Consider the following 21,816-nt stretch of genomic DNA (forward strand, 5'->3'; position numbering starts at 1 on the left):
CATTAAGTTTAACATGTTAACGAAACTTAAGGATTGAGAAGGCCATAATGAAATACGGACTGAATTCTCTCGCACTAAAACTTTCGTCAGATCTAAAGGCAGTGTATGTCCAGCATCAGAGCAAACTAACTTCTGTGCAAATAAAGATGGCAAATGTGATTCTATAAGAATAATGACCATGTTCCAAGAAAATTCCTAGATTACACTAAAAATGATGGAGGTGGGATGCAGTATTTCTACAAATCACGTCCTGTATGTGTCAGTGCCAATGAACTCTCAAATCATACTCCAAAACGCCATCCACATACGCTTTCTGAAATCTAAGCCTGACATTGATAAACATGGTAAATTGTGGTGATCTCCATGAATGCTCTACACTGACCTGACTCACGGCAGCCTGGCGAGCTCATCCCATCTCCTCAGGCTAAATCCCCTTCAGTAATAGTCCCACAAAAACATTCACGAGTAGACGCCTTGCTACAGACTGAAAATCCCACAGCACTCAGCAATTAAACAGGAGGAAACGCAAGTTTAGAAAACAATTTTATTAGACAAATTATTTAGACAAATTATACACAGAAAGCTCTGCCACTTGTAACTGAGGCCTCCAAAAAGTGTTTTGTGTATCTGTATAATAGGCAACACATCAAAATAGGCCTATTTTAAATATTGTACATGGTTAACAGGTTTTTTTAATAGCTAAAATCACTGCAACATCTGGTATGTCCCTACGTAGCTTGTTGGAAAGAAATTTTCTTTTTTTTTTTTTTTATTTTACTCAGAAGTGTGGATGAGTTCATGAATGTTACAAGGGGGAAGCAAGTTGTGCATGCTTTTAGACACTTGCTACCCTGGAAACAAAATGGCCTTTTGCACGATAAGAATTTGTTCTGCCTTACACAGTAGACAATATTTGAAGATTTAGTACAAAAAACAGTGACAGTACAAGATGCTCCCCCAGAACAGAATTAGCATCAAAATAGAATAGATCTGAAGAATATACCTTTTAATTTATCCTAAAGCAAATCACATAGGCTGATTCCTATTAATTCTAGCCAAAGAATGAGTTAGGTTAAAATAAGTGTATGGTTGCATTAAAAACAAAACCAAATCAAAAAACTCACAGAATAAACTGCTTGCTTTCTACTTAACTGCATTTTTAGTTTTAAGGATTACAAATTGAAAGCTCTTCCTACATTTCTAACAGGTAACAGTGTTACTTTAAAAAGCTGGTGCCAAAGTGGGCACTGGTTTTGCTCTCACTGCTGTTCTTTCTCTTGTTCTATACAGTTGGCACTAATGTAAAAAATACATAGCTCCTCTAAATCTAACTTAACATATAAAGGGTTAAAATGAGCGCTTGTTCATATTTTTTTTTCCTTAAACAATACATGATTATAATTAAGGCCACATCTGTATTTCTCGAGGGCTTTTTTTTTTCTCCATTAACACCATTATTGTATTGATCAACTGCACTGATTTGGAAAATAATTTATTAACCTCTGATCTATGTTTAAACTTCTCTAGAACTGTATTAGTTGTTCATGAATGTGGTATGCCTAAGAGAGAGTTCCATTTGTCTAATTAATTAAAAGTAAAATTATCAAGGTTAGCCTTATAGAATGCTCAACAGCCAATGCAAAACCTAACCAAAGGAGATACATCTAGGTACAAATGTTAAATTGCCCCAGATGTTCTAATAAAAAAGTATAAAATATGCTCTGTTGGCAAATGATGCAAGTCAGAATAACATTAAAGCAACCTGTCTTTTCTAAATGAAAAGACCCCCTGCACTGTACATCTTTCCTGTATACAACACATTTTTACTAAAGCTTTATTAAATGAATTGCAATAGCAATGGCTGCCATTTTATAGCTATATATACATGTATATATATATACACATACCTGTGTGTATATATGTATATATATATATGTATGAGATACTAATTTATTTAACACAACAGAGGCTTCTGCCATATGATACAGTTTACTGTACATAAGAAAAACTTTTAACACTGTACAATCACATAAAGGTCATATGCACTGTTGCAGTGCAAAGGTAGATTTAACTGTAGTCTTTACTGGCATAGTAATGGCTTTTTGTAATCCTACAAAACTGCATTCTCATATTATGGGGCCTGAATGGTCTTTTAACTTCATTTGCTTTGCTTGGTTTTTTTTTTTCTTTTTTTCCTTTTTGCTTTTTTTTTTAATTTTTCCATTTTTTAAACTGCAGGGTTTGCCTTTGGTCCACAGTTAAAAGGACACACAGCAGTGGAGCGCTGACTGGATGCAGCAGAATACATGAAAAGGACTTAAGTTATTGCAATTATAGTAAAAAAGAGCGGTGGGGAAGGAGGAGCCAATGCCCTTCTGTAAAGTAATCCTCAGGGTTTTTCTACGCACGAATTGCTGCACGTTTCCTATATTTAAAGTATATGAAAAGCCTGAAGTAACCAAAACCTAATGTGGTGATAAACCAAAGAATAAGTGATTCGACTAGTAAAGAGAATAAGGGGAGACAGAGGAGACCAGACTGAGAAAGCAGAGAAGAGGAGGAGGAAGAGTTGTTACTAATAATCCTGATTCTTAAATAAAATAAAAAAAGGGGGAAAAAAAAACCAAACCAAACAGAAAATAACCCCCAAACAAATTAACCCTCAAAACCAAGAAATAAGGAAAAGAAAAAAGGTTACATCCATGTTAGTCCCACAATATTACAGCTGCTCCTTGCAAAGGGAGTCCTAAAAAAGAAACAGTGAAGAAACTTGGTCTGATGCTCAGATGGAAGTGCCTCGGTCTGGGTCACTACCGATATTCAGCCCCAGAGTAGGAGTTGGTTGGTAAGGGATAGATGACATTGTTTTGATGGGGCTTCTGAAAAAGCCACCATTGGGTGCCCTGTGCCTGAAAGGGCCAGTTCGGTGCTCGGGCACACTGCCGAAGGAGAAACCCGAAGCGGCTTTAGCAGACAGCGTGCGGCTCAGAGTCTGGATCTGTTCTGGTATGAAGGTGGTTGTGGTGATGTGTGTGTTTCTGAAGTCACTGATTTGCTCCAGTGCCTGACGTGTGGGTAAAGTGTCAATGTCCAGCGGGGTCAAGTCAATCGACGAGGTGGAGAACTGTTTATGGGGACTGTCGTCGTCTGTGCAGAGGCTGTTCACGCGCCTGTGGAGGTGCTCCAGGTCGATCTCCTTGTCATCCTGGGGAACGAGAAAAACAAGAGGCACCGCTCACCATCGCCATTTGTCCTGGGTTGAAGCTTCACAGTGCGATCAGAACTGCTCAGGAAGCACAATGCACAATTAACTACAGCTGGCTGTTGGCTGACGGCATCTCTGAAGGTCACCGGCAACCACCCCCACCGCCTGCAGCTGGGTGGGCTAAGCCAAACCGAGGCAGACCCTTACACCACAGCTACCTTCAAACGCTCAATCCGAACAACTAAACTCCAAGCGCTACTGCTTGGTTTCCATCAGGAAAAGTCAGGCTCAGAGCTAGGTGGGTTGGACTAGCAACAGCTGAATAAGAGTAAACTTTGTGCCATGAAAGCAAAGCATAATCTCAAATGCCTGGGATGATGCCAGTTCTTCAACTCTGCATGAGGACTAAATTTGGATGTCAACATGGGAGGCTCCGAGGGATCAGGTTGCGGTCTTTGTCATCCTCTCAGGGCTTAAGGAAGGGCTAAAAACATCTCAGGTTGCTTTTTGCCTTTATAATATAAATTGTGGTGTAGAAAAGCTGAACTTCCAGACGAAAAAAAAAAAGCACTGGTGACTCACTGACATCACACAGAAAGGAGTACACCAGGCAACTTTAAATTATGATGCCAACAGAGGGTTTAACCCTCCCCTTACCTACAAAGAAGCAATTCCATCGATTCTGATGGAATTACGCTCTTGTGAGTGAGAAGAAGAGAAGGCGGCCTGGGGTATTTATTATAATATATCATTCCTCCTCTTATCTCTGTCCCTTTTCCTTCTTAAATCTCTCCTCCCAGAGAACAGGTTTGTTATAATTGAGAATTTAAACGCATGGAAGTTAAAAAAAGTGGCGATGTCCTGGGTGACACAATAAATCATCTGTATTGTACTGAACTGCAAAGCTTAATTCAAAGCGGCATTAAGTATATACATACAGGGGTATTCCCTCAGTCTAGGTAGCACAGCTCGCTCAGAACAAAAATCGATTTCAACTAACCTTAAAATTTACCTTAATCTCTGTGAAATCTACTGGCTCTTCCAGGCCACTAGAAATATCTCACACCCTAGGACCTCACAGAGGATAATCAGGCAGCCGATAGGTGTGCACTGATGACTTCCAGCCTTGATTACTGCAACTCAATGACTGGCTTGATCCAGAGCTCCCTGAATCAATGGCAAAACTCCTAGTATACCGAATGGACTCAAGATCCCTCCTTTGTCTAGGAATAAAGTCAAGCACTCTGAAAAAGTCCACACCTAGAACAAACTGCAGGAGTTCATCTACTTAGCAAAACGGATCACCTAATATTTGCACTGGTACCACGCCGAACACAGAGCCCGACTGGAAGGAGGCTGAGAGGCCAGCTCCCCTCCTGGATTTTACCCTCCAAGGGCAGGGACAGGGATATAAACCGGGGGAAAAGGGGCAGGGAACAGGGCATCAGGGATCTCCCAGGGACTGGACGATTGCTGACCACAGAGGCTTTGGTTTGAGCTCATCACGGGAAGGAAAAAATGCAGTGCTCATTTCTCAGACTTAGCTTTCTGTCTGTAGTTTATTCACATGTGGACATAGACATGGATGCACATAACAACCACACAGGTGACATTGAAACCAAACGCATTCACCAAACGCTCTCTCCTAGAAACTTTGGAGCTGCATATGGATGCAGGAGAACTGGGGCCACATTGGAAGCTAAAGAAATATACCGAGGCTCCGTTAGCACGTGCAAGTCATGACTATGTCTCTGAGGGACAGTCCTAAATATTTTTGCTTTTTTTTTCCTTTTTTCCTTTGTTGGGTTATTTTTGTTTGTTTGTTTGTTTTTAATTTTGAAAAAACATACAAACGCTGTAATTTAAAATGCCGATCAGGAAAAGATTGGAATTTCATCACTTCTGAGCCTCTATAAGTTACTCAAAATATTCCTCTTTCTTCTCTTACAGAGATGCATTTGGGGCTAGGGTCAGACCAGTGAAAATATATAAGCGGTGATATTCTCCCATGCTTAGCCCACAACCCAGTCTCCACCCAATCGATACACCAAAATGAGACCCACTCACAGTAAGATTGTGCATATCTCCATAATATGATCTTTCCTCTTCTCTCTTGTGTGATCAGTAGTGAAATATTCAGCAGTTTTCACACTTAAATTATCATCAGGCTTCAGAGTCAACATCCCATTGAGATTACTGGGGCGGTTCATACTTCTCTCAGAGCTACCGTTTAAGGCTGTCTGCAGACTCAGGCAGACATCATTGAATGGATTACTTCTGGTACGCGACCGAAATGTTATCTTCGCAACCATAAGACAATTTTTTTCAGTATAAATGCTTGCATTCTGGAGCACAAGATGGCAGCCACCAGGAAAAAGGGTTGGCTTGCTGACCACAAACTGGCCCAATCTGACCCCCGATTCTGGACTAGTGGCCTGGAAGAGCCAATGGGTTTCATGGAAGCTAAAATGAATTTTAAGAAAGTTAGTTAAGATGTATTTCTTTGCTGAATGACCCCCACATCCAGGAGAGTGGGGACATTCAGCACATACGTCCACGTTAAACTCAGTTTTGAGCCAAGCTTTTCAATTTAGCGTTGAGATGCAATTTTAAATGCTAAGCTAATGACCACGTAACAAAGATCAAGGAGGCCAAATTATACCATTTGTGGAAAGTATACACTTGAATTTCTCTGCATTTGAAAACTGAAATAGGAAATTTTATAGTTATATAAAATATCCATGTTGTTTTTTTCTTTTCATTTGTTATTTATTTTGATGTTTTGCACCAGATAAATATGTAGTATGAAGTTCTGAAAGTTTGGGTAAACAACAGTCAAGTAAATTTTAGGTTTTTAAGATAATTTACCAGTTGAAACTATACAGTTTCTATTCCTGAGAAACCCAATTTAAAGACTAGAGATTCTTTTTTTTTCTTTTAATAATGGTCCAGTCCAGATCTTGAACAAAAAAAAGCTTGGGAATTAAAACAGGCAAGAAAAGATTGAACGTATTCTAATATCAGTGCCAATGCTGTCTAATTAGGTAGTGTAAGTAATCCAGCCTGATTACACAGCATTAGATTAGCAGGAATAAACACAATGGAGAAACTGCAGAGAAGGCGAGACCACTGCACACAAATTAACAGCAATACCCCACAAGCTACACAGATATGTCTAAGCTACACAGATAGAAAAGCTATAATTGATAGTGCTACATTAAAGCTCGTATTTAGGTTCAGCTTTGGGCATCACTGCCAAGTACATTTTAATAACTTCTTTTCTCCTAATGTTTTTCTAGTATTTTGTAGAGCTAAAGACTTAATTATGAAGGTAAGAAATTTGTCGTAAGACTGCATAAGGCTCAGATGGCTGGTAAAGGGACAGGCAGATTGCCACGGGAAGGAAAATATTATACACGCAGGTGTAGAAGCAAGCTCATCTCTGGTGTAAAATAACATATCTCCCCGTGGTCTCCATCCAAGATTTTCTGAAACAAGTCTGTGGTACATTTCAGAAATAACTCTGGCCTGAATCTGAAAAATATAACGTACTCTTGCTTCCCTGGACTTCAGATGAAATAATGAGAACTGAAGTTCATGGAAGCCTCAAGCGGTTAACATTTCTGAAAATGGGGACAAGCTTATTTAAGAAGCTAACTGTTGATTAAAGGGCTAAACTTTGCAAATCTATTTTGAAAGACTCAGCCACTGAGCTTAGGGGATATATTTTTCAAGAAGAAGCCAAGAAACGTTTGAACTTATGGGGAGAATTAGCTCTCACCAATGGGAATAATGAACTAAATATTGATGTATTAATAACGTACTATTCTACAAGTAACAGTTGTGTTTTACTCAGAATAGTTGCGTATTTATACATCATCAATATACATTTTTTTTTTTCATTCAAGCTTTTCTAGAAAGAACAGCTAAAGAGATTTTGAGGAACAACATTTACCTTAAAAAATCAGGAACCTAAGGAAATACCTCTGAATTTGATTCCCCACCCTCTCTAATGCTATAAAGTCAAGCCAGCAATCTTTAGGGTGCATGAAAATTCCCCAGGAGAAATGGAGGGTCTAATACCTCTTTTGATGGAACCCGGGAGCCTTTCCTTTTATTCCACCACGTTTCCAACATTGCAATGAAACAGGATAGGACAATCCCAGCAGCGAGGATGCAGAAAACACCTGCAAAACTTTTTATGTCCAGGGCACCTCCTTTCTGTTTGGTATCCACAGATGAGTAAAGATCACATTGACCGTTCTTCGGCCACCACTTATGCTTCAGTATGTCCATGTCACCATTCTGCTGCAGCTCCAAAATCCTTGAGGAGAAAGCACAGAGTCAGGGGTTACAGTGGGGCAGTGGAGGTGGCACCTGAGAGCGCGAGGATGTAATCCAACTACTTGAAACCTTCCCATGAGTCTCGGAAAGCCAAGCAGCTGATGAATCCAGATGGACTGATTTAGCCAGAAAAGAAAGCTTGAATATGGGGTTGCTTGTAAGACTAAGCATATGGATATCTATGCTCCACTCTAGATACAGGAAAGCACACACAAGTCTCTCTTTCCTTCTTTTAAAACCCTTAATGAAAATCCTTTACTTAATATACAATATTTTCTTACCTGGCTTTCACTACAGACTATGTCATTTGACTTGTGTAGTGCATTTGATATTTGATAATATATATTTTGCATTTTAATTGCTGAAGAAGAGACATTTCACTCAATAAAAAAAGAAAAAGAAAATACAGTTCAGATGTACCTCAGGATACATGTTATCTTATTGTAAACTGATTTTTATCATGTTACCTACTTGCTGTTTTGGAGAGAGAGCAGAACCATCTTAGCTGCAGTCAGTGATGACCTAAGCTAATCTTGCTCAATGGGAGCGTGCGACCTGCTGGTAAGTGATTTCCACAGGAAGGTTCTTTGCTGCGGAATTTACTCATCCTTGCACCTATGTACCCAGCCCACTGCCAAAGATTTACTGGGCAGCTTGGAAGGCCAACGTATTTAGCTAGACTTCCTGTGGGATGAACAGTTTGAGAAATGACAATTTTGTTTGGAAGATTTTCATATTTAGTTCATTTATTCCTGAGGAGAGTGTTTTTTTAAAAACATCCAGAAGTGACTAGAGTAGCAGCTGGGTGCATCTGGTTACCCAAAATAAAAAATTCAATGATTACACTTAAAAAAAATAAAACAGGGGGAATGTTTTCCTTCATGTAATGAATTTGTTTTTCATTTCAGCGTTGGAAGGCAAACAATTACTTGTGCAATCATTTGACACAGCATGCTAAAAATCCAAGTGCACACAAACCAGCAGAGGTCTGCAATGTTGCTACCAGAGACTGTACTGCATCAAAGGGGGAAGAAAAGCTGTCCCACTCACTCAGGGCTACCATAACAGCTCAATGCAGTGGTCTACCTCAACCTCAGAAAACCAGAATATTATGAAAGGGAGTTTGAATGCACCTCGGAAGCACAGGGCAACTGCTCTATACAGAGATCATTCAATCTCTAATGCCACTTGAACAGGTAGTCATGTCAATGAAGCCACTAAATTTTCTATGGCGCGTTCAAATGACTATATAGTTATGCTGTGGTCCTACCAGGCATGGGAGACTTCAGGCAGCCATCAGTGGCTTAAATCCCAGCACAGCTCTGGAGTGCCTTTCTGCTTCCTACCTAGGAGTAGTTCCCGTGGCTGAGCTCCTGACCTCTTCAGAGGGGAACTGCTTGTCCACCTCTGTGCTGTACCAAAGGGAACAGTGCCCTTGAGGAATAGATTACAGGTGATACACACAGCTTTGGAGTTGTCAGAATCACCTTGTTTGCATATCTTTGTGTTTATAAGAAGTGGGACAAATTCTGTGCAACGCCTGCTGACAGTACATCGCTGAAGGTCCAGCCCTGAAGAACTGTGAACAAGGTCAGAGTTGCCTGGGCTATGTTTTGAATTGTCCCAACCCAAGGACAACTTAGGGAAGCCCCACCCCAAAGCTTCCTGAGGGGGCAGGGATAAGTCAAGGACTGGAGGACTCTCCGTTCTATTGCAAGAGACAGAATAGCTGTTATGAGACATCCATGTTCAGAGGAGCTTTGGGGGCATGGGGACCATACACAGGATTGCTGCTATTGCTGCCTACAGCTGCCTGTTGGGAGCCTGTAGAGAAGCTGGCGCCAGACCCAGTAACAGGAGGAGATGCAGCTGGGACAAACTGGAACATGAGCAATCCTGACTAGATAAAAGGAAAAAGGGAGAGGTCAAACACCGGAACAGAGAATTTGCAGCGTCTCCATCCCTGGTGATATTCAAAGGCCCACTGGGCAAGGCCCAGAGCAACCTGACCTAACTGGACCTGCTTTGAGCAGAGGGCTGGGCTGGAAACCTTGAGATCCTTTCCCACCGTAATTACTCCTCTGTGACTGCAAACACAGTCCATACACTACTCTCTGTCACGGCATACGGTGGTTACAGACATAACTCACCATAAGTCTGGTTCTCACTGCCCTAGCATCCTGCATTAGGACTTATGCAAGTATTTTGGCCCAAATATTCCAGTCTGTCAGGTTAGCAGGAGCAGCAGATAGTCAGCATAAACAGAACCCTTTTGTCTAAGTTGTTGTAGAGTAATAGAAGATTAATTTTTGATGCCCAATCCAAACATTTGGCATATATGTTTTTTTATTTAGGAGTTACTGTACTATCTACACAAGGCAGTAACAAAACAACATTGTGGGGCTTATTTCTTCCAGCAGCAGCTCTAATCCCTGAGCAGGGCTATTTTCTCTCTTTTATTCAGTCAGTAATAGAATGAACCATCCAAATGATTGCTCTATTCTCATTAATTAAATGATTCTTCACTTGTCAGTGTAATTCCTGATTACACAAGACATCTTTTCAACAATAGGCATTTGCATAAAGACACTGAACTTTAGCTTGTTCCTTAACAGAGATTTATTCCTAATTGTACTCCTGTTAATTATTGGCAATTTTCTTTATGGATGTAACATATAAGTTCAATTATTTAAAGGAAAACATAAAAAAGAAGCAGAAACTGGGGATAGTAATTACATCGTTACATGGAAAAGCTTAAGAGATGGAAAGCTTATAATGAAGCCTTGTAAAACTGTAGCTAAAAACAGATGTTGAGAGATAAAATACATATCAAGAGAAATTATAAGAGCACGGATATCTAACTATATTAACTTCACACAGAGAAAAAGAGGGATCCCACTTCTATTAGACTTAGTAAAGACTTTGTTTCTGAATTCACCCGTTTGTGGAACCAAAATAATAGCTAACATATTAAGAAGATTTAACACTACCAACCTGTTCCTAGTTATGAAACTTCCTATTTTTGTAGCACGTTTTCAGAAATGAAAATCATACTTTTATGGAAATTCCATGAAAAACAACATGAGGAAGGGTGCTTTCTTGAGAGCCTGCACAGCCCATAGGCCCTGCTGTCCTTGTGTGCTGCAGGTGCTTCCCACACGATGGCACCCTTTCCCTAAAAATACGTGCTTTCCCTGCAGCTCCTGGTGGGTGCCCTTACACACTAATCAGACACCTGTGGGGTGGCAGGCACTACAATCAGTTTCGAATTTGATTTTCAAATTTAATAAATGACTAAAATAATAATGCATTAACTAAATGCTCTGAATGATAACGATGCACTAGACACTATAATTCCAGCAAGTGCCTCTTCTCACAAGTCCCAGATTTTTACAGCTGAACTTTTTCCTTGACAGCCTTGGCTCCTCTGAGCCTGCTGCCTTGGCATGGAGTAGTAGTGCAACGCGTAAGGCAGTAGTAAGAGTGGTGGAAAGTAGTAAGTAGGGTGCGTGAGTTCCTGCTGTTTTGAAACACCATAGTCTTAAAAAGTTTACAGAAGAGGCCTATATATTGAAATAATCTGATTTGTCTGAAAAACATGACCTTTAAAACTTGCTTATGGATAGAGTGCACATCTTAATGTGCAGGCATCACTCTAGCAGGCAAACTGTTACAGTAACATTTTTCAAGGCAATGATGTAAAGCTATTGAGCTGCACAAAAGAAAACGTCTGCATGCACTTCAACTAATTTGGCCCTGAATTCACAGTGCCAAGTGATGTCTAGTGGATATAAACACAGAAACCTAAACTGCCTGCGGTTTCCAAATCTGACAGTGATGTGAACAAATCCTACTGAATCAATGGGAATAGGGCTGGATTCAACTTGGTAACTACATACTTTGCTCCTGGCAGTGAAATGTAATTACTCCTGCAAAATACCCACAGATAAAAAAAATCCAACTTATTATGATAGCAAGGTGTCACAAATGCTACAAAATTGAGACATCTGTGACAACACTGTTTTTTTGATCTTGTTTTATTCTGAGTTATCAGTAGCAAGCAAGAAATGCAACAGGCTATTTACAATGCGATCAGAAACACCAATGCATGGTCCGAGATGCCGAAGGTTACTCAATATTGTCTTCCTGCACCAGGAATGTGTTATCCAGAGGGATAACTTCACCATAGGCACTGACAAGGAAGAGGAGATGATGATGTGCTACTCTGGCTCTAGTCTCCCAGATCAGGCTGCTGGAGGGAGGAGATGTGCAGAGCCATACAATGAGTGCCCACTGTCAAAAGGGGGGGGGGGGGGGGGGGGAGAAAAAGTAAATAAATTAAAAAAAAAAGGCGGGGGGGAAAGCTGCTGTTTGTGTACCTCAGTGGGCTGTGCCTTGGGAGCCCGAGCCAAGATCCCAGCCCTTGCGCCAGCTCCCGGGGAGCTCCTGGGTAGGCCACACAGGTCATGTCTGGGAGCGCTCAGCGCCTGTGGATGGGGCCAGGTGGTTAAAACAGCTCAAGTAACTTCTCCAGTGGTTAGCCAAGAGTTAAATTCCTCAGGCAAAACCTCCACACCAGAGCTCTTCTAACAAAAATCCAGTACCAAGTCTTCGTAGAATTCAGTTCCCTTCTCGTTAAACAAGATACAAAACTAAGCTGATTTGTGACCATCCTTCAGTTCTCAAAGTAGACAGGTAAGAACCCACAAGGAGGTTTTACTTTGTTTCAGCGAAGTGACTGCCTAAATCTTCCTTATTCATGGCAATAACTGGAGTGATGCCAACTCCTACTGCATCTCCTTGAGTGGGCTTTAGGTTTTGGCAAAGCAGGCCCCCCTCTCGGCAGCAGAGCAGCTTTTGCAGGTGCCACCTGCAAGGCTGGCTCGGGGCTTCGGTGCTGGAGAGGGATGGCTGCTGCCCAGTTCAGCTTGCTGCCTCCTGCCTGGGGAAGAGGCAGTCCCAGCCATGGGGAGGGAAACAGGGAATAAGGGTGGAGACAGGCAAGTAGGAAGCTCTTGGGGGTCCTTTTCACCTCCTCCCCTGCCAGCAGCCTCGCTGAGACCCGATGAGTTTCCATTATTCTGACCTTATCCTTGGGGCCTCGTGGGAGATGCACGTTGATGCTCAAAGCCTTGACTTTGATGCTATCCCCCAGTGCCAACAAATAGTGTCATACCCCAGCTGCCCAACAAATCACATTTGCACCATATTATGGCCATGGACCACGATGAAGCTGCTGAGGAGAGTGAAAGATTATCTGTGTTCACCTACAGCAGGGGAAGGTTCCTGTGTAATTTGGTCTTGCTCGAACACTACAAAATAAAGAGATAGGAAATGGTCAGAAATAAAACTCAGAAGTGCTTAGAGAGCTGGTGGGAAGGTGTTCATCCAGAAATGGCTGCGTGCCTGGCATCAGCTGCACTACCCAGTTAGCCATCCCTAGACCTAAGCCCAGAATTAAAAGGGGCACCAAATCTTTGAAAAACACAGCCCAGAGGTGAAGGAGGTGTGGGAAGGTGTAGGGCAGAAGTAGCTGTCCTGGGGTGAAAGAAAGAGGGGAGCCGTGCCAGCACCTGTTCCTGAGCAGACTGAGGTGATGCTAGGAGAGCTTACAAAATGAGCAAAGCACCTGGAGGCAGAGAGATCATTGCTATTCCAGTCCTTCCTTCAACTACAGGTCTTGATATCTGTAAACAAAAATGCTGGTGTTGAAGAGACTGTTTTCTGTGTGGGTTGGTTTTTTGTTTTTTTTTTTTAAGCCAGTATTTTAATGAGCTGCCAATCACAGGCTCCACGAGAGGGAATTTTTCATGCCAGCCAAATGCAGCTTGGGCTGCCAGATTAGACGAAGCCACGCTCCCTCTCCACCCATTCCCACCACTTAACCCAGCAAAAGAGCACCCTTGGGTCCAGCTGTGAAGCCTGTTTTCTGGCAGGGACTCCAAGCAGATTTAAACCCAGCTAACTTGTGCCCCACAAGGGCGGGCAGGTGGTCGCCTTCCAATCTGCCCTTCAGCAGCGCTTGGCATCATACTGCTGTCGCTAGGAAGGCAGTAACGCAGAAACAAAGATAAGCATCTCGCCTTCCAGATATGATAGAAGAAGCAGTAGTAAACCAGATGTGCTGTTCAGCATTAAGGATTTGCATATCAAACAATACAAAAAGAGAGAAAGCAGCTGACCTTCTGTTTTGCTCAGCAATAAACCATTAGCTTCAGAAGATGCAGCACTCATGACTTGGATCCCATAAATTAGTATCACTTTGTTCAAATTGGTGAACTTCTTTTTACTTAGATCTGTTAAACTTATGTGGACACTCTCTCAAATACAGAAGGCTGAACTTAAATGAAACAGCATCCGCAGTAACAAGAAATGAGATATTAACGATATTTATTATACAGCTGTGGTGGAATTTTATAAGGATGGCTTTATAATAGTTTTATTCAAGCCATGTAGTTTTGCTGAATACTAACAATTCAGAAACCTAGATAAAGATGAAAATCAAGTTATTCAAGATCTTCTGCTTACTTTTAATATAGAAAAAGTTGCGGTGAGCTTAACTGGCCTTTCACCATGCAGATCTTTCCTGCTCAGGAGAAAGCAGCGATAAAAGTATTAGTACCTATTTATAAATCCCAAATGACAAGAGAACATCTACAGACAGTCGCATAAATATCATGAGTTCATTAAGCCCAGTGCTGTTATGATAAACACCGAATTAATTCATTATGGCAAGTCATGGTACACCACCAACCTTATTAAAACAATGAAACTTACTTTCAAGGTTTATTGGTTCCTGTGCACTACCTGTATTCCAGTCCTCTTTTAGAAAATTACTTGAAAAGCGACAGTTACTAAGCTTTTTAAAAAAATTCAATACATCATGGTCACACAAACACCTAGTTTTCCTCTTGCTTTCATAAACCATAAACCAAAAGCAAGTCCCTGCACGTGAAGGCAGGGACAGCTCCTGGATTCTGCAGAAGAGCAAAGCAGACTTGCACGTGCTCCCCACAACCAGGACAGCTCTGCACTTCCTCTCCTCGGCTTGCACTGGGAAAGGCTGTCTTGCTAACTGCCATGCTTCCAACATCATCTCTGAGATCCAAAGATCAGCTGTGATGTTGCACGTGATTGCTGTAGAATGGAGATAGCACTCCCTCCCAAGATTACACTTTCTTCAAACTGTCCCCTACCATAATGCTTGTGCAACACTGGAAGCAGTCATAAATGACATTTTGACTATACGAGGAGACAGTACGATTACAGACGTATGACTTGAGTCGCAGGTCCCAAGTTGCATGTAGGCAAATCAGTAGCTCTTTTCAGAACTGAAATAATTGATGATTTCACACAAAATCAGGAAACCTCAATGTCCAAAGCCAGCAGGAGTTTCATCATTAACTTACAGACAGCAGAGACCAACATAGAGCACATTTGGGAACCCAACCCTTCTGGTTAGGCTGTGACAAAAGTGACATTTTTCTGCCTCAGTACAGGATACCTGGATTAGCCAAAAATTGAAAGCTTGGAAAGTGCCCTTTCAGTCACCACATACTTCTCAGACGTCTTCTCCCCCAAATCTCACCTGATCAAACATTTCCCCCCGGTGTCACCTGTCAACTGTCCCCTGCCTGAGAAGCCCTGTGGTTAACAAGCCATGTAAAGAACTGCACTCCTGCTTCACAGGAGAAAGCAAACTATTGCAAAAAGTACTTGAGTTTGACTTTGTTATTGTTTTTTCTCCAAGAGTGAGATGCAAATGGACGGTTATTTGGGTCAATTACTATTTAACGTAGTTCATTCTCAGATTTTTTGAGTACAAAGTGATAAAGTAAACACAAAAAGTTTTCATTAAGAAAATGCTAAAATGAAATATTAAAATGCTTGTCTTTTAAGGAAAAAAATATTTAAAAAAAAATTAGATCATAAGGAATAACTTTAACTAATCTGTTTAGACCATCTGCTGATGCCCTATGAGAAGGATAAATAAACGAGGAGTTCACTGAACCTGACCTAGCACTGAATGAATATGCAAGCCTTATCTTCAGCTAAGAAGCAATTACATGAGAAATCAAATTACTAACATGATTAATCTTAAGAGTTGTGGTGACTAGTGAACTTTAATTTTTATATACTGTATATGTTTATGCTACCTTTAAAAGTCAAGCACTCATTACAGCTATGACAATATGGTCTTTGCTAATATCAAAGTTGGGCTCCAACGAATTGATAACAGGCAGAAAGAAAGCAAGCCCAAAAGACGCAAGAGAGCTGAAAAGGAAAAGACAATTAAGTCCCACAGAGACCCTGAACATATCTGCAGTCAGAAAGTGAACACCTTGGGTGGTCTTTGAAAATGTCAGCACCATCCCTAAGCACACTGTGATATTTGGGTTATTGGGTGCAGGAAAAGATCTTTCACTTTAGTGTAAGAATCTGGAAATGATCATCTTTGCTTGGAGTCACGCTTCAGGCAGTGCAAAGCCTCGTTCTTATACGAACTACCTATATCCACATTTTGAGAAACAGAAGACATCAGTTGCATTAAGTCCTGTTAACTGACAGTCTAGAACAGCTCATTTTTAAACTGAGATCTAGGTGGCACTTGCATATTTGACATTTATTTGATATTTACATAAGCAAAGATGACAAAAACATATAGCTGATGATTCTCTCTTTTTTTTTAATTGTTTGTCCAGTGCTTTTTTTTTTTAGCCCTTAAAAATGAAAACCAAAGCCTTCAAAATGTTCTTTTAGATAGTGTTTAAATGAGTGATTTACATAGCTTGATTTAAATATCATCATTTGGATTACAAAGAACCCAAATCAATAGTTTAAAGCTATCTCCAAGGTGAACAGAATTGTTGATAGAATAGGAGAATCTAGACAGATAAATACAGAGTCTGAAGATCAAATCACAGTAATACGCTTTGTGTCTGAAATTTGACATTTAAAAATATCTCAAAGGCTCTTATCTCCTAGATACTTGGTTACAGTAGTGAAAGCTTCCCAGATCCATTCCCATCCAGGGTTTTAAACACATTGGGGTTTGAAACCAGTACTTCTGAACACGAACACTGCATTAACCAACCATATAGATTAATGCTATACTAAGGAGAGCCCTCTCAAAACAATCCTTTGGACACTGAAAGTGAAAATGTTTAAGGTATCCCATAAGATATATTAGTGCTTCAAAATTCAATTCATTACTTTGATTTGTTTTCCCAAGCAAAAGCATTTCATAGAAGAAGCATTTCTAGAGATACCCCCAAAATACACTCTTTCTTTAAAGCCTTTCTTAAATCATAATAATGAATACTCTTCAAATACACACAGCAGTATAGTGACTATCTGGGGAAGCCTAAGGAATTGCCACAATTCTGCCTAGGAAATTATGAGAGTCCCTGCCAAGCTTACAGAAGGCACTGAAGAGTGAATTTTACTGTCTTTTAAAAAAATTAAGATTTCTTACACTGTATCTTGCAGTTTGAGAAATGCCACTCCTGCTGTTCAGGCTAAATGTGTGTCAAACCACACTTTTGATACAAGCCTGACCCAAGTAACAAACAGATCTGCCTGAGATGGGTGCCACTAGAAATATTACCTAGGGCACCTCGGCTGCTCTGGGGCTAGCTCTGCCTACTTTCCCTTCCAAGGTGCACCAGGTAAGCCTTCCTCAAAGACACATGAGATCTTAAATTTCTCTACCTTGATGAGCATTCAGATCTTTTAACCTCCCTTAGGTGTAGAAGGAAATGATGAAAGATAGAGTAGTACAGCTTTGCAAGCAAAAAAAGCTGCCTGACTGCTGTGCTACGCTCAATCTGTGCGCAGCCCTAACCGATGCGATGCATTGCTGCTGCCTTTTGTAACCGTGTTGCTCTTATGTATGGGGAGATAAGCTAGGAATTGGTCTAGTCACTCATCTTCACCAGACTTAGCGATTACCTTCAATAACGCATCTGTGCCAGGCTGCTGACCCCATGTACGTTGGTTTTCTGCCGATGGGAGAGCTTACTGACAGATTTCGAAAACAGAGCAACTTTCAGTGCCGTTGCAGGACTACCAGCAATACAGAGAAGCGAAGAAGCCTGGCACAGAAACCCTGCTAGCTACTGGAGGTTACAAAAGTTAATAATTGATGGTTTATTGCCCACCTTCCACTGCAGTGTGTGTCCTGAGGGGCTGCAGTCTACTTTGCATGATAGGAATCAGTGCTTTAAGCAGCATAGTGTTTACTCGCAAGATCACACTACGTGAGATTTCCGTATTAGAGAAGTGCCTTGATAAGAACCGAGTGCCATTCAATCTGGATAACAACCTGCAGGAGGACCGAGTGTTTATTCTGTTAATAAAGGCATCTCCCTGGTAATGCTGCAGTTTTTCAAGAGCCGCAGCCAGCTAGCTTGGCTGTATTCTTGTCTCCCAAACTTTGCCTAATCAGGTCCTCTGGTCCCTTCTGCATTGCAATAAGCAAGGGCTGAACCTATTCACGTGTGTAACGGTACTTTTTTTTGGCCTCTGGGTTTTAGCGCTTTGGAACAAGCAGCGCAATCCAGACCCACCATTACTTTCGCTGCTGGAGGAAGCAGAGCAGAAGGAATTGGCAGGAGGATCTGAAGATTTGCATTTCACCTCATACCTTTTTTCCACTCAAATCTAGGCCCATATTATTCACGCAAACTTGAGGGATGTCTGTTCTGTGCAAAACAAGTTCGTTAGGCAAAACAGACACGCAGCAAAGCCACTAGCATACTTAAGTCTTCTGTCAGAAATTTCAGCCCAGGCAGAAGCACGAGGAAATAACTGCTTTTCTTTGCAACTAATCCATCCAGATCAGAAATGAGACTTTTCCATAGAGTAAGAAGAATAAATAAGAGAGTAAGAATAAGTAGAGTAAGATTAAGTCCTTGCCACCCACAAGAACATACCCCTCTTATGCCCCATATTTCTAATATTTCATATTGGAGTATCCAATGATTACATTCAACAGCAAACATACAGAAGCATAAGTTAGAAACAAGGTAAACAGGAAAAGTTTCATGGAGTAATCTCAAGCTTAATTTTTAAATTGAATGTTAAAAAAAAAAAAAAAAAGCTTCCCAACAAAGCAATAGTACAATCTGATTTTTTTTTTAACTCCAGAATGATTTTAAAGCATTTGACACTGTGACAAAATTTGGTGATTTTCATGAGGAATTCTGCCTTCTTTCACTGTGTATCTTGATTATCAAAGTCCGCATGGTTAAAGCGAGTAATTTACTTTAAAGAATAGAATGTAAGAAAGCAACACAATTTCAGTATTTAGTTTTTCAGCCTTAGAGCCCCTAATTGTTTCTCAGTGTTTGGGAGGTTCCTATGTTTTTAGAAGAGTGGGTTTCCCCCCCTCCCACCAATCTATTGGTAACCGACCTGAATTATATTCCATTTGGCTCAGGGGAATAGGAGACATAGGAAACATAGGCTTGCAGAGCACACATAATTTGTACTCTCAAAGTGTTTTACAGCTTGACCAACCAAATCTGCAATTACAGGAGATGCCTTGAAGCAAAAATCTTTCATAGTCAGCCAGACCGGATAATGGGCACACTTACCCTCTGTTATTGTACCTACTGTCACTTCTTTTATAAAATGATTAATCCCACTTGCAGTTATGCAATTTCTACTATCCAAATCTCGGAGGAGGAAGCTTGGGAGCAAATAAGTGAACCTTTCCCTCCTTCTCCCTTTCCTCCCTCTCCAGTAGGCACAGCCCACGGAGCAGCTTCCCACAGAGGCCGCTGGGCTGGGCTTGCTCATGCTCTCATGACACCGTGCCACAGCAGACTGATACGGTTCGCTACTACTGACACAAAGCAATGCAGGGTTTGCCATGTAATGTTACAAAAAGTATCCCATCATTTTCCTGTGCTTTGGGCCAGGTAAACTGTGGCTGAAAGAAATAACCCCAGAAATAAAACACAAGGTGCTCTTCTATCAACTCCCCTCTGCAGAATGCCAATGGCTTTGTAGGGAGTTTAACAATTTTACAGCATAGGTCAAAACCAAGCCACTTGGTACTGAGATTCAATTTGGATAAACTGGTGAGCCTGCTCAGACAATCTGTGCATATCTTAAAAAAGATCAAGGGCATGAGGTCAAATTCTGCAGCTTCTTTTTGATAGCACAGAGAAGTGAGCTCCTTCTTTCTGCTGGCAGAGGCAGATCCGAGAGCTGGATGAAGGCTCCTGTTGCTGCCCTGCTGCACGTTGCTCAGCTCAGAGCACAGGGCAGGTTTGGTGATAACCAGCTCCCATCAGAGAGTCTCCCTAGCAAGATCCACTGCAGTCAAAAGTAGAGTTTGGAGGAAAGACATAAGAGAAAGGGAGCCATATAAAAAAAAAAAAAATTCTCCCAAGTTTAGGGGGAGAACCAAGACTATCCTAACTTCTCTTGAAAAGCTGTCTGGCAGAAGAGATGGTAGCATGAGTGGCAGGATATTCCCAACCCTAATTTCCCAATTCCAGAAAGTAAAAGTTTATTTGTGGGAGGGGAAAGGAGGATATTAACAGGTTCTTATTTTTACCCAGCCAGTTCACCTTTCTCTACCTCCGTGTCAGACTGAAAATTAGGATTCCACTGAATGGCCCTGTTGCCATGCTGCAAATCACAGCTGCAGAAGATGACGCACAGTAAATCACTGTCCTTTCACTGAGAGCTGCCATAAATAATGCCACAGGAGTTCTCCCCCTGCAACCAGCAGCTGCCTGCAACTGCTGGGAGCAGAGCTGTAATGCAGCCGCAGCTAGGGAACGGAGAGAAAGTGGAACAGAACAGTCTGAAAAATAAGATCCTGGCATTTATCATCACATTAACTTGTAAGCCTTTCAAAATATTTGTCTCTTCTCTCCCACAGGAGAATTTCTATAAGCAAGTTGTCATAACTTCAGACAAATTTCAGGAACGCACTACGTTAATTTTCTTAAAGTACTTAATCTTAAAAAAGTATTTTCATTAACAGCAAGTATTATCACTCTGCTTTTACAGAAGAGAGAGCTGAGGCAGAGACAATGAAGCAGGCATGGCAAGATCAAACCCCAGGTGACTGATGGAAGCAGTGGCTGAACCCGGTCCCTACTCTCTCTATGCCCTTTCGCAGTGGGTATATTTATTTGTTTTCCTAAGAGAAAGTGGAAGAAAGAGAACGCAAGGAAAAAGAGCAGTTTGGCAGGCTACATGACAGGTGGAAAAGGCCAAAGATGTGGAAGTGTATTAGCCATGACTTCCCAAGCAAGCAGTTGGCTGACTCTATTGCTCAGCCTCTACATCAATGACAGTTTTTGAAGGCTTGTGCTGCAGCACAGCCTCTCTCTTGCTGGTCGTACGTGTTTCCCAGGCATGGGCACAGCCCCCGGGTTACTGGCAGGGCCAAACTCTGGGCAGGCTCAGCCCAGAGGGGGACCCCCAAGGCAATGGGCTGCAGGGGAGCTGGAAGGGACATGGGGACATGGCCCTCATGGTGGCCGGGAAGTACCACAGCCCCTCTCCAGCTCTAGAGGGATTAGAGTGGCACTGGTTGCTGGTGACAAAAGGGAGCGATGGAAGAACCTTCTTCACATTCCCAGCAAAGCCATAACATTTCCCAGCCCTTTCCAGCCCCACCTGGCACCAGCCCCCCCCTGAAACTGCACCATTCCCACACTGCTGTCCTTAACTACAGCTTTTTCACCTACTTTGGGTCAGACCTCACAAATACCTGGAGACAAGCTCCAGGAGATACTTCTCTCCCAGGGAGCACTTGACTGAAGAGGGTGACCAAGGATATGTATTGCAGTCTCTCTCGTGGATGCTGGCTGCAGCTGGGGGTAAATAGCAAAAAACCTAAGGTAACCTCAGATTCATTCCTCTCATGCTTGGCAAAAAGTAGGAGCAGGGGCTTTTTGCAGCGCACTCATGCTGCTCTAAGATTCATATAACTATGATCAACTATATAGAACAGTTTTAATTAGGATTTTGCTAATCACCAAGCATCTGGCTAAAGTTCCCCTTGAATATTTTTCTAGCCAGCATGGTGGGTAAGTGGATTTGCCAGAGTTCTGTAAATACCAGTTGTTAATAAAGATGTACCCAACCTCTGAGAATTGGGTAAAAAAAGAAAAAAAGATTCCAGGAACATTCAGATATGGCTGTGATTGACTGTGGAGATAGTGACAATAGAGGGAGCTTTCCATGGAGATTGTTATATGGATATTTAGGGCTGAGCACATTCCAATGAGTTTTTTTGG

General features: G+C 41.6%; 1 protein-coding gene across 2 annotated transcripts in view; it reads right to left on the minus strand.

The window, feature by feature from the left end:
* Positions 1-527: 527 nt before the first annotated feature.
* GRID2 (glutamate ionotropic receptor delta type subunit 2) overlaps positions 528-21,816 on the minus strand; it is a 751,024-nt gene continuing 729,735 nt past the window's right edge. Inside the window, exons 15-17 of one of the 2 annotated variants that reach the window (XR_008233407.1) lie at positions 7,289-7,529; positions 5,273-5,668; positions 3,014-3,205 (exon numbers count right to left, since the gene is read on the minus strand). Coding sequence is in view for 1 of the 2 variants with exons in the window: in XM_052776367.1 (XP_052632327.1) it covers positions 2,783-3,205; positions 7,289-7,529 (664 nt within the window). In the remaining variant the exon portion in view is untranslated. Of the gene's footprint in view, positions 3,206-5,272; positions 5,669-7,288; positions 7,530-21,816 lie in introns of both variants that reach the window. The other variant, XM_052776367.1, reaches the window with a different exon arrangement.

Source organism: Harpia harpyja, chromosome 2 (genome assembly GCF_026419915.1).
Source record: "Harpia harpyja isolate bHarHar1 chromosome 2, bHarHar1 primary haplotype, whole genome shotgun sequence".
Classification (NCBI taxonomy): Eukaryota; Metazoa; Chordata; class Aves; order Accipitriformes; family Accipitridae; genus Harpia; species Harpia harpyja.